Source organism: Rhinoderma darwinii, chromosome 1 (genome assembly GCF_050947455.1).
Source record: "Rhinoderma darwinii isolate aRhiDar2 chromosome 1, aRhiDar2.hap1, whole genome shotgun sequence".
Lineage (NCBI taxonomy): Eukaryota > Metazoa > Chordata > Amphibia > Anura > Rhinodermatidae > Rhinoderma > Rhinoderma darwinii.
The window spans coordinates 316,083,223-316,096,753 of record NC_134687.1 but is presented as its reverse complement, the minus strand read 5'-3'; the positions used below and the strand labels follow the sequence as shown (position 1 = coordinate 316,096,753).

At 42.8% G+C, this 13,531-nt stretch overlaps 1 protein-coding gene across 7 annotated transcripts in view; it reads left to right on the top strand.

Moving 5' to 3' along the window:
* RNF38 (ring finger protein 38) overlaps window positions 1-13,531 on the top strand; it is a 293,223-nt gene that overhangs the window by 267,180 nt on the left and 12,512 nt on the right. For all 7 annotated transcript variants that reach the window (XM_075825543.1, XM_075825544.1, XM_075825545.1 and 4 more), the window contains one exon: window positions 12,310-12,523. In XM_075825543.1, the coding sequence (XP_075681658.1) occupies window positions 12,310-12,523 (214 nt within the window). The remainder of the gene's footprint in view (window positions 1-12,309; window positions 12,524-13,531) is intronic.

Genomic DNA, 13,531 nt, shown 5'->3' with positions numbered 1-13,531 from the left:
AAAATGGGGTCATTTGTGGTTGGTTTCTATTGCTTTGATACCTCTGGGGCTCTGCAAATGCGACATGGCACCCGAAAACCAATCCAGCAAAATCTGGACTCCAAAGAACACACAGCGCTCCTTTCCTTCTGAGCCCTCCCATGGACCCAAACGGCAGTTTATCACCACAAATGGGGTATTGCCGCACTCAGGACAAATTGGGCAACAGAATGGAGTATTTTATTTCTTGTGAAAATAAGAATTTTTGAGCTAAAATGACATATTATTGGAAAAAATATATATTTTTTTAATTCCCAGCCCAATTCAAATTAGTTCTGTGAAGAAACTATGGAGTCTAAATGGTCACATTACCCATAAATGAATTCCTTGAGGGGTGTAGTTTCCAAAATGGGGTCACTTCTGGTGGGTTTCCATTGCTTTGATACCTCTGGGGCTCTGCAAATGCGACATGGCACCCGAAAACCAAACCAGCAAAATCTGTACTCCAAAGAACACACAGCGCTCCTTCCCTTCTGAGGCCTCCCATGGGCCCAAACGGCAGTTTATTGCCACAAATGGGGTATTGATGCACTCAGGAGAAATTGGGCAACAAAATTGAGTATTTTGTTCCCTGTGAAAATAAGAAATTTTGGTAAAAAAATTACATCTTATTGGAAAAAATGTCATTTTTTTAATGTCACAGCCCAATTGAAATAGATGCTGTGAAAAAACTGTGTGGTCAAAATGCTAACAACAACCATAAATGAATTCCTTGAGGGGTGTAGTTTCCAAAATGGGGTCACTTTTGGTGGGTTTCCATTGCTTTGATACCTCTGAGGCTCTGCAAATGCGACATGGCACCCGAAAACCAATCCAACAAAATCTGGACCCCAACAAACAGATAGCGCTCCTTTCCTTCTGAGCCCTCCCATGGGCCCAAACGGCAGTTTATCACCACAAATGGGGTATTGCCACACTAAGGACAAATTGGGCAACAAAATGGGGTATTTTGTTCCTTGTGAAAATAAGAAATTTTGATCACAAATGACATTTTATTGGAAAAAATGACATTTTTTTCTTTTCAGAGCCCAATTCAAATACGTGCTGTGAAAAAACTGTGCGGTCAAAATGGTAACAACAACCCTAAATGAATTCCTTGAGGGGTGTAGTTTCCAAAATGGGGTCACTATTGGGGGATTCCTACTGTTTTGACACCTCAACACCTCTTCAAACCTGGCATGCTGCCTAAAATATATTCTAATAAAAAAGGGGCCTCAAAATGCACTAGGTGCTTCTTTGCTTCTAGGGCTTGTGTTTTAGTCCACGAGCGCAGTAGGGCCACATGTGGGACATTTCTAAAAACTGCAGAATCTGGAGAATACATATTTAGTAGTGTTTCTCTGGTAAAACCTTCTGTGTTACAGAAAAAAAATGAATAAAATTGAAATTCAGCAAGAAAAATGAAATTTGCAAATTTCACCTCCACTTTGCTTTAATTCCTGTGAAATGCCTGAAGGGTTAAAAAACTTTCTAACTGCTGTTTTGAATACTTTGAGGGGTCTAGTTTTTAAAATGGGGTGTTTTATCAGGGTTTCTAATACATAGGCCCCACAAAGCCACTTCAGAACTCAAGAGGTACCTTAAAAAAAAGGCTTTTGAAATTTTCTTAAAAATATGAGAAATTGCTGTTTATGTTCTAAGCCTTGTAACGTCCAAGAAAAATAAAAAAATGTTCAAAAAACGATGCCAATCTAAAGTAGACATATGGGAAATGTGAACTAGTAACTATTTTGGGTGGTATAACCGTCTGTTTTACAAGCAGATGCATTTAAATTCAGAAAAATGCAATTTTTTCAAAATTTTCTCTACATTTTGCAATTTTTCACCAATAAACACTGAATATATCGACCAAATTTTACCACGAACATGAAGCCCAATGTGTCACGAGAAAACAATCTCAGAATCGCTTGGGTAGGTTTAAGCATTCCGACGTTATTACCACATAAAGTGAAATATGTCAGATTTGAAAAATGGGCTCTGAGCCTTAAGGCCAAAACTAGGCTGCGTCCTTAAGGGGTTAAAGGAGGTTTCTCATCTTGGACATTTATGGTATATCCACAGGCTATGCCATAAAAGTACAATAGATACGAGTCCCTTCTCTAGAACTGGGCCCACTAAATGCCGCTCTAGCTTACTCGGCTCCCGCTGCCTCCCGGCCGCATCCTGGTTAGGTGGACGGGAGTTAGGGGACCCTATTCTAGAGAGACACCTTTTAAAGGCTATGTACACTTTTTTTAAGACTTTTTTTTGTATTTTTTTTTTTGGGCGTTTAATTTACTTTTTTAGACACCGCTTCTATTTATCTTGTTACAGAGAAGCTGTATCTTACACTAAAACCTGAATCCGTCAAGTCAGCGGGTCCTATTCATGACTTAGATGTGATTGCTAACAGGTGGATTCTGTGTATCAGACACACAGGACCCGAAGCTGCCAGTCCCACCGACCAGACTGATTCAGGCTTCAGCGCAAAATATAGCTTCTATGTAACCAGGATACATAGAAGCTGTATCTGAACAAAGTAAACCCTTTTTTTTTTCTTATTAAAAAAAACAATTTAAAAAGTTGCATTAAACACTATAATAAGAGTCTTCAAAGGTGTATATAGATTTTAAGTTCTCTATACACCAGTGATTTTAGACGGCCATTTTCTGAATGACCTGCCATTCACGTTCGGGCTGTGGAAGTTGTCATTTTGGATGACCACGCCATATTATAATACGACAATTGATGATCGATCTCTGCCTTCATCTGTGGCCTGGTCTGGATTTCTATTACTGAAATGCAGATCTGATCTGTCTTTTGACATGAACCTGTCAATGACAAAAAAATAAAACATGCCAAACTTTTCCACAGTTATCTGCTCATTTTCTTTCTCTCCGGCTTGCAAAATCCATAAGTATTTTTAATTTTTTTTTCATCAACATAGCCGTATGAGAGCTTGTTTTTTGCGGGACAAGTTGTAGTTTTTCATGGCACCATTTATTGTACCATATAATGTACTATAAAATGGGGAAAAAATATGTGGGGTGAAACTGGCAAAAAAAAATAATTGTTTTTTTTGTTTCTCTTTAAGGGGTTTTGTTTTTACAGCGTCCAACAGGCCGTAAAAGCTACATGTTCACTTTATTCTATGGGTTGATACGATTATGGACATATGTTTTTTTTTTTTGTTTTTATTATAAAAAAAAGCTATTTGCTGAAAGAAATAAAATAATTCTGTCGCCATAGTCTGAGAGCCATAACTTTTTTTTATTTATTTCTGCCGATTTGAGCCATGTAAGGGCTTATTTTTTGCGGGGCATTCTGTAGTTTTCATTGGAGCCATTTTAGGGTACAGGTTTACATGACTTTTTGATCACTGTTAATTCAATTTTTTGTGGGAGCTAACGAAGGTGACCAAAAAAACAGCAATTTGGAAGTTTTTACATTTTATTCTTTTTACGTTGTTCAAAGTGGGTTAAACAACGTCATATTGTAATAGTTTGGACTTTTACAAATGCGCTGATACCAGTTATGTCAACTTTAAAAAAAAAAATTTTTTTTTATCATTACTTTAGGGAAAAAATGGGAAAAGGTTTTTTCTTTTTTTTTTCTTTTTTAGTCCTCTTAGTGGACTTGAACCGGCAATCGTTGGATCGCTTGCATGATATACTACAATACTAATGTATTGCAGCATATCGTGTTTCTAACAGTCTTCGTAGGATGCAGGGCTTCATAGGAGACTAAGATGGCAGACCTGGGGGCCTTCATTAGGCCCCCAGGCTGCCATGACAACCATTGACACCCCAGTATTGCGCCATTGGGGGGGGGGGGTTAGGGTGATGTCACGTCTGAAGGGGTCATCCCCCGTATTCTAACGCTTTAGATGCCATGGTGACGATTGACTGCGGCATTTAAGGGGTTAAATTGGCGCAATCACGGTGTTCTTTGATTCCACCCGTTGCAGCGAGGTGTTAGTATTACACAGCCGTCACCCGCTAAGTATGGAGCGAGCTCAGCCCGTAAGCCCGCTTTATACTTCCCCCCCCCCCCCTTAACGGCTGCCACGAACGTGTGCGTGGCATCTCGTTAAGGGGTTAAAATGTCGTTTTCAGCCGTCTAAAATCTTGTTTGGTTAGCCTTCGTTCCTGTACTACCAACACGGTTTTTACAACACAGGTGGGCGAAACATGATCTCTTCTACTTTGACTAGGTACACACATGATCAAATAGAACATTAATCTTGTCTGCCGGCACAAAGCAGCAAGACAAGCTATTGTGTACTACTTGCTTCATTACTGGGAGTCTTGCACCTGTCCCACATACTAGGACAGACTTGTACAGCAGCAGGATTCTTTACTATTGGGTTGCCTATACTCCAAATAGTTGTATGGTGTGTGTGTGTGTCACATGACTGACACCCTAATTTAGTCCTAGTCACTAAGCCCATGGATGCAGTACACAGGACTAATCTGTGGCCTATACTATTCTACTGTGAAAAGACAGGCTTACTGCACTGCTATAAAAATGGTATGTAAGCATAATTTATAATGCATGTATATTAGAAACCTGGATTATATCCCATTCTAGAAGTAAAAAATTAACAACCCCTCTTAGAGTACAAGAAACATGGTATCATGGAACTAGTGCCTTTGTTAATGTTGGCTGGTTTCCTGCAGTGGTCATGTTCAATGGGAGAAGGGATACTGACCTAAAAGACGCGCTATTCTACACAAAAGTTCTTACAATGTGTGCAAAAACAGACTGGTGACAGGCAGTGCTGAATCTTCAAAGTGAGATCCTGACAGCAGATATTTCTAGGGTGGGTTTTCATTAACTTAACATTGCAACATAGACTAAATGCACAATAACTATTTTGTATCTTCATTGAATGAGCGTTCCTTAAGTTCCCCATAGGTTAGGGACTAGGGATGCATCGAAACGTTGATACTGTTTCGATACCGTGCATCCTCAAACGGTTCAATATCGTTATTTCATGTATTTCGATACGGAGCTGTGCAGTCGCACAGCTCAGTATTGTAACACATGAATGTAGGAGAGCGGGGCTGCGGCTGTGTAATAGTCATTGCCCCGCTCCTGACAACACGTGCGCATGCGGTTCACATAATGTGGTGCGGCCGGCGCTGCACTTCTGAGCGGGAGCACTGAAGACACAACATGCCGGGCGCACTGCAAAACACCCCCATGTTCTGTTTTCAGTGCCTGCACCGCCGCTAATTAGTGCAGCGTCGGCCGCATCACCTCATGCTGACCATGCGCGCACTTGTCAGGAACGGGGTAATGGCTGTATTACACAGGCCTTATTCACACGAACGTTTAAGTCCGTTGTACGCGCGTGATTTTCACGCACCTATGTTAATGAGGGGCCGTTCAGACTGTCAGTGAATTTCACGCAGCGTATGTGCGCTGCGTGAAACTCATGACGTCCTATATTTGCCCGTGTTTCGCGCTGCATGCACCCATTGAAGTCAATGGCTGCGTGCAAATCACGCTCGGCACACGGAAGCATTTCCGAGTGCCGCGCGTGATGCGCGCTACAGTAGTGAAAACTATGAATGAACACAGAAAAGCACCAGAGTGTCATCATTATGCCGGCTGCACGAAAATCGCGCAGCTCCGCACCGTATGCTGATGCCACACGGACCTTTTGAGCGCCCAATACGGACAGGTCCGTGTGAATAAGGCCTAATTGTGGAGATGAGAGAAACCTCTGATCACTGCTGCTATTCCCCTGAATGCTGCAATCAAATCTGACCGCATGATTCAAGGAAAAAAGAGAAGGGGGGGGATCCCTGTGACGCCTCCCTGTGACGCAATTGAGTGACATACCATATATGGGCAGACAGCCCAGGCTCCATTGAAGGAACCCATATTACCATATTTTCTGTTGTTAGGACATACCTAAATATGCCCTAACAACTGCCTGTGTACAATCCGTACAAAGGTTTAAGTACCCGCTCCATACGATGCCGGTGTCGGCTGTTTGTTACAGCCGACACTTCAGAGTAACGAGCTGCATAGCGACCGCAGCATTTAAATCGTTAGAAAGAGGGGGGCGAACCCCTCTAACAGCTCATCGCGCCCCCTGCAACGCAATGGCAGGGGTGATGGTTGCTATAGCTGCCTGGGGGCCTAATGAAGGCCCCCAGGTCCGCCATCTTTGTAAACCTATTAAAGAGGCTCTGTCACCAGATTATCAAACCCCTATCTCCTATTGCATGTGATCGGCGCTACAATGTAGATAACAGTAAGGTCTTTTTTTTTTTTGAAAAGCGATCATTTTTGGCCAAGTTATGAGAAATTTTATATTTATGCAAATGAGCTTTGAAATGGACAACTGGGTGTGTTTTTTTTTTTCGTATTTCCAACTCGGCATCTTTGCAGTTTGAGGAATTTAGCTGGGAAGTGTTGTCCTGGTACAATACGGGCACCCTCACTTCCAGCAGATATGTTTGGGCCCTCCCCTTCCTGGTTCCCTAATTTTAGGGGCCTTGGTAATTCGCCACAAACAGAAGAAATGTTCCCCTCGGGTCGGCACAACTGCATATTTTTTCTTTCCTGACTTATTGGAGCCTTAACTAATTATATTTTTTCATAGACATAGTGGTATGAAGACATTTTTTTTTTTTGCGCTGGACGAGCTGTATTTTTTTATTGGTACCATTTTGTGGTACATACGATTTGATCACTTGTTATACTTTTTTTTTTTTTTTTGGGAGGCAAGGTGACCAAAAAACAGCAATTCTGGCATATTTTTTTTAGTTCTTTTTATACAGCGTTCACCACAAGTTATAAATTACATGTTGCCTTTATTCTGCGGGTCAGTCCGATTCCGGTGATACCTAATTTATGGCACTATGTTTTACAACTTTTTGCACAATAAAATAACTTTTGTAAAGAGAATGGATTTTTTCTGTTGCCAATTTGGAAGAGCCATAACGGTTTTAATTTTTTCGTCTACGGAGCTGTATGAGGGCTTGTTTTTAGCGAGACGAGTTATAGTTTTTATAGGTACCATTTTTTGGTACATGCGAATTTGATCTCTTATTTCAATTTTTGTAAGACAAAGTGACCAAAAAATAGCAATTATGTCAGTATATTTTAGTTTTTGTTTTTTTACGGCGTTCACTGAGCGGAATAAATAACATAATATTTTTATAGTTCAGGTCGTTACGGTCGCTGCGATACCAAATATGTATGGCTTTATTATTTTTTCAATAATAAATGACTTGATAAGTGAAAGGGCGATTGTGTTTTTATTTTATTACTTGAAACTTTTATTGTATTTTTCGCAACTTTTATTTTTACTCTATTTTTTTTTTGCAATATTCTTTAGTCCCACTAGAGAACTTGAAGCTCCAACTGTTTGTTTGATGTTCTAATACATTGCATTACCTATGTAGTGCAATGTATTAGAACTGTCAGTTGTTCACTGACAGCAAGCTGATCAGTCTCCGCCTCCGGACGGGGCCTAATCGGCTTCCGTAATGGCAGATAGGAAGCCATTGCTAGGCCTCCTGTTGCCATAGTAGCAATCGCCAGCCTTTCCAGGCTGCCGATTTCATACAAACCACTTTGATACGGCAATTGCATTGGATCACGGCATTGAAGGGGTTAATGGCTGGAATCGGTGTTAGCTCCGGTTCCTGCCTTTACAGTGGGATGTCCGCTGTAACATACAGCGGACACCCACTGCTGATGACGCCGGCTCAGCTACTAACCCGGAAGCTGAGCCGGCGCTATCTTGCCGATGGTACCGGAAGCCTTTTGGGCCCCGCCGACGACGGGGCATAGGAGGATTCCGTTCTTGGCAGACCGGGAGGTAAGTATTAGGACTCCGATCGCCTTTGCAGCCACCGGCAACCCAGCGATCACGTTGCTGGGGTGCCGGTGGCTATAAACTCATCACATGCTGCGATCTCTATTGAACGCAGCATGTGAGGGGTGAATCGGTTGGATCGGAGGCTAGCTCTGGTCCTGGCCGATAACTCAGGGTGCCAGCTGTCACCCGGCGGTGATGTCGCTGGCTCAGCTCCTGAGCCAGCTCCATCTCTTTCACGTACAGTTACGTTGAATTGCGGGAAAACACCAGCTCCCATCACGTAACTGTACGTGAAATTGCGGGAAGGGGTTAACCCCTTAAGGACGCAGCCTTAAGGGTCAGAGCCCATTTTTCACATCGGACATATTACACTTTATGTGGTGTTAATGTCGGTGTTAATACCCCATTTTGTTGCCCAATTTGTCCTGAGTGCGGTAATACCCCATTTGTGGTGATAAACTGCCGTTTGGCCAATGGGAGAGCTCGGAAGGAAAGGAGCGCTATGTTTTTGTTGGAATCCAGATTTTGCTGGATTGGTTTTAGGGTACCATGTCGCATTTGCAGAGCCCCTGAGGTATGAAAGCAATGGAAACCCACCAGAAGTGACCCCATTTTGCAAACTACACCCCTCAAGGAATTCATTTATGGGTGTTGTGACCATTTAAACCCCACAGTTTTTTCACAGAATTTATTTGAATTTGGCTGTGAATTAAAAAAAAAAAAAAAATGTAATTCTTTCCAATAAGATGTAGTTTTGCCACAAAATTTATTATTGTCACAAGGAATAAAATACCCAATTTTTTTGCCCAATTTTTGTTTGTTGGAGTCCAGATTTAGCTGGATTGGTTTTAGGGTGCCATGTCGCGTTTGCAGAGCCCCTGAGGTATCAAAGCAATGGAAACCCACCAGAAGTGACCCCATTTTAAAAACTACACCTCTTAAGACATTCATCTAGAGGTGTAGTTAGCATTTTGACCCCACAGGTATTGTGTAAAAGATAATCCGTAGCAGATGGTGCAGAGTGAGATTTGCAATTTTCTATACATATATGCCAAGTCATTGTCCGATATATTGTGCCCAGCATGTGCCACCGGAGATATACACCCCATAAACTGTAATGTGGGTTCTCTCGGGTACGGCAATACCCTACATGTTGCTGTTATCTGCTGCCTTGGCACACGGCAGGGCTCAGAAGGGAAAGATGAGGGGGATAAGCTGTGCGGAGTGCATCAGGGTAAATTAAAAATCAAGGGATGTATGATAAATTCTAAAACAATCTTTCATACAGAGCCCTGGTTTTTCTGGACACTTGTCAAATTGGTATATTGTGTCCTTCCTTCTCACCCTTTTATAGCAGGCTTTGCACCTCTTTTTTGACTTTTTCTCCCCTTGCCAGTTTGGCGAACTTCTCCTGGAAAGTGTTGCCCTGGTACAATGCGTGTGGCCTCTCTTCCAGAAGTACTGGGTGCTCCCTCTTCTTGGACCCTAAAGATTAGGTTCTTGATAACCAACGTTCCCCTCTGGCCTGCACGTCGACGTAGCACGTACGCATTGTACAATGCCATCTGTATGATGTGCACGGCCAGCTTCTTATGCCACACTGCATGGCGCTGTAGGGCTTCAGGACTTGATCCAAGTCCACTCCTCCCATGTACCTATTGTAGTCCAGGATGCAGTCTGGGGGTCTCTGTACTGGTACCTCGTACAGGTACATGGATACTGGTGTGGCCGTGTATTGTCAATACAAGGTCATCTCTCTTGTCCTTGTACTTGACACACAATATGTTGCTGCTAGAATGTTTCCTGCTCTCACCCCTTCTGAGGGTATGTTCACACGAGGGCGTCCGTAACAGCTGAAATTACGGGGATGTTTCAGCCTGAAAACATCCCCGTAATTTCAGCCGTAATGGCATGTGCAGGCGCTTGAACGCCGCGTCCATTACGGACGTAATTGGCGCTGCTATTCATTGGAGTCCATGAATAACAGCTCCAATTACGCCCAAAGAAGTGACAGGTCACTTCCTTGACGCGGGCGTCTATTTACGCGCCGTCATTTGACAGCGGCGCGTAAATTACGCCTCGTGTGAACAGACAAACGTCTGCCCATTTCTTTCAGTGGGCAGATGTTTGTCAGCGCTATTGAGGCGCTATTTTTGGACGTAATTCGGGGCAAAAACGCCCGAATTACGTCCGTAATTAGTGCGTGTGAACATACCCTGAGTGTTTGCCCAAGCAGTGTTTTAGGGAGGCCTCTCATATTTTTTCTAGCAGTGCCGCATGCCACAGTACTTCTGGAAGCAAGGCACTTGAAGAGTGGGACGCTGGTATAAAAATTATCCAGGTAGAGGTGGTAACCCTAGTCCAGCAGTGGGTGCACCAAATCCCACACAATTTTTGCATTAACTCCCAGTAAGGGGGGGCATTCTGGGGGCTGAATACTGGTGTCCTTCCCTTCATATATTCTAAATTTGTACGTATACACTGATGCACTCTCGCACAGCTTATACATCTTCACGCCATACCTTGCCCTCTTACTTGGCAGGTACTGGCGGAATTGAAGCCTCCCTTTAAAATGTACCAGGGACTCCTCAATAGAAATACACTTCTCGGGGGTGTATGCTTGGGCAACCCGGGCACTGAAATGGTCTAATAGGGGTTTCTGTTTGTACAAACGGTCAAAACTGGGGTCATCTCGGGGTGGGCACTGCTCATTATCCGTATAATGTAAGAAGCGAAGTATTGCCTCATAACGCATCCTGGACATGGCCATACGGTACATCGGGGTGTGGTATAAGATGTTCGTGCTCCAGTAGGTCCTAATGGACGGCTTTTTCAGAAGCCCCGTGTTCAAGTGAAGTCCCCAAAACTTGCGCAACTCTGCTGTATCTACAGGGGTCCACCTGTGGGATTGGGCATAAAATGATGTTGGGTTTCTTAGTAACATACTGTTGGGCATATAAATTCGTCTGGGAGACCATAAGATCTATAACGTCATCAGTGAAGGAAAACTTGAAAAACTCCATTTCACTGAGCCCTGCCGTATTAAATCTTATCCCTGAGCTGCCCGTGTACTCTGGGATTTGGTGCTCCTAAATGTCTGGTGTGGGGGTCCAAATGGGGTCACTTCGCTCTGGGGTTTCAACTGCGGAGGGGTCACTTTGCTCAGGGGTTTCAACTGCGGCGGGGGTAATTTCGCTCGGGGGTTTCAGCTGTAGTGGTGGTCCTGGGGCGTCTCCTAGGGTGTTACTCTTCTTGATCACTGGATGAGGAGGTGGATAAATAAAACAGTCTCACCATCCGACGAGTCTGTGTCGGAGGCAAGGAATGAATATGCCTCTCTGGCACTAAATGTCCGTTGGGACATGTTTGTTTGCTTCCCTAACTAGGAGCGATAGGCTGCTACCTAAACCAGCCAAAAAAATTGGTGTTTTTATAGAACGAGTGGGCTTCCCTGAGACTAAACCTAACTAGGGCGAGGGTTCCGAACACTAAACCTAACTAGATTTTTTTTTTACTTCCCTGGGACTAAATCTAACTATGGCGACTTTTCCCTGACACTAAACCTAACTAGATTATTCCGAGCTTCCCTAACACTAAACCTAACTACGGTGATGGACCCCTAATTCTAGATCTAACTGCGGTGACAGATTCCTGACGCTAAATTCCCTGATGCTATACCTAACTACGCTTTTTTTTCCCCTGACACTAACTAGCCCTAATACTAAACTAATCAGTTAAGTTGTCTAAATGAACTGGTTTTGTTTGTTTTAATTATTTATTTTTTATAAGAATAAAAAATCATCCCCAAGAAATTGGTCCTGAAGACTAAGAAGGGGTCAGTGATAGGAGATCACTAACCAAAAATGTGGGGGGAACACAAAGAGGAAGGGTATGGGAGAGGTGGGATACAGGAAAAGTGTTTTTTATTTTTTTTTAGGTCTTCTCTTCTCTCTCTCTCTCTTCACACAACCGCTCTGAACGCCTCGCTATCTCCAACAAGAGGCGTTCAGGGCGGGTGCGGCAGGATGTGATGTCAGAGAGAGGAAGTTTAGACATCGATCGCCGCTATTGGACAGTTACTCACTGACTGACCAATAGCAGTGATCGTGGAGGCGGGACCATCGCGTCAGGTCTCGACGTATTGAGCTGCATTTTCCGTGTGACGTACTGTTCCTTCACTGAGCACGAACGGGGCGGTCAGCATGACGGAATAGTACGTCACTGAGCGTTAAGGGGTTAAACAACCAACCAGGTTATGTCCGTAAAAGTGTATTTGCTTAATTACTAAACAGAGAGCATGACCGCAGCACCTCTTTAAAATAGTGAGTCAATGCACAATGTGCATAAAGAAAGGTTACTTTGAGTTCTTATCTACTTTTATTACTATACATGCATATGCTTTTTTTGCATAATTATTTTCAACATTCAACCTATGTCTGTTTTAACAGCTCTCCGGTCAGGCGACAAAGAGGAAGAAGGGATAGACTTTCTCGTGTCCATTCCATTAGCCAAGATGAAAATTATCACCACCTTTCCTATGGTCAGCAGGCGGCAGTAGAAGAACCCAGGGCTTTCCACCCACCGAATGTATCCCCACGTATGCTCCACCCAGCTGCACATCCACAGCAGCAGAATGCTGTGATGGTTGACATACATGAACAGGTATGAAAATATTGAATTATTTTAACTTCTGATTTAAATGGTAACTCAATTCAAATAATGCTTTTTTGTACCACCCTAATGTTTTCACTGGTAGCTTACTTTTTCACTATAGAAATCCTTTTGGGTTTTGTTAGATTTACTTCCCTCAAACATGTAAAACATAATGAGTTTGCCTAAAGCTTCTTGCTGCTAATCAATTCAGAGTGCTCTCGAATGTACGTTTTTCTATATATTTATTTATTTATTTTTAAATGATTTGGCCTCAAAAATCTATTAGTGCTTTCTAAAGGAATCCTGTGAAAGGCCCCCTAATTTCTTTTTTTTTTTTTTAAATAGAACCAGATCCATAACCTCTATGCGTAATCTTCTGATATCTGCGACTTCTTTAAAATTCTGCTCAATATATGTATATCTGGCATTTGAAATTTAGAGCAGTCTCGCCAGCAGGTTCACGGTCCACTTTAGTCACTCCATTTAGGCAGACATCAGTTGCCTCAGCAGAGATGCTTCTTTCCGTACAGAAGTTATGTGGATCCGAGCTTTGTTGGTATGTAAAGGCATTGCTTAATCTAGAAACTGTCGATTATTTCTAGTTTGGGTGAAGTCACACGCGGCAGGTTTTGTTGCAGAAATTTCTGCGACTGAATATCCGTTTCATTCATCTAAATGGAACTTGCAGAAGTCCATATGCCTGCTGCAGAAACAACCCCGTTCAGAAGTATGGAACTGATTTTTCTGTCTGCAACTAAATCTGCCACATGTGACTGCACCCTTATACTTTCCAGGTCTTCTTTCCTTCACTCTTGACCAACGTAGAAGAGCATAAGACGTGTTTCAGGGACTAAAAAGATTCCGAATTTACCAGTCCAGGACATCAGAGAAACGAGAGTGCTAATCTGATAGTTTGCTTTAGGCAACTTTTCCGCTTTTATAAAAACTAGTGTAAGGGAAATCTCCCCCGGTGTATTCTTAATGTGCATTTTTTATTTGGGTAACTTATTTAGCACT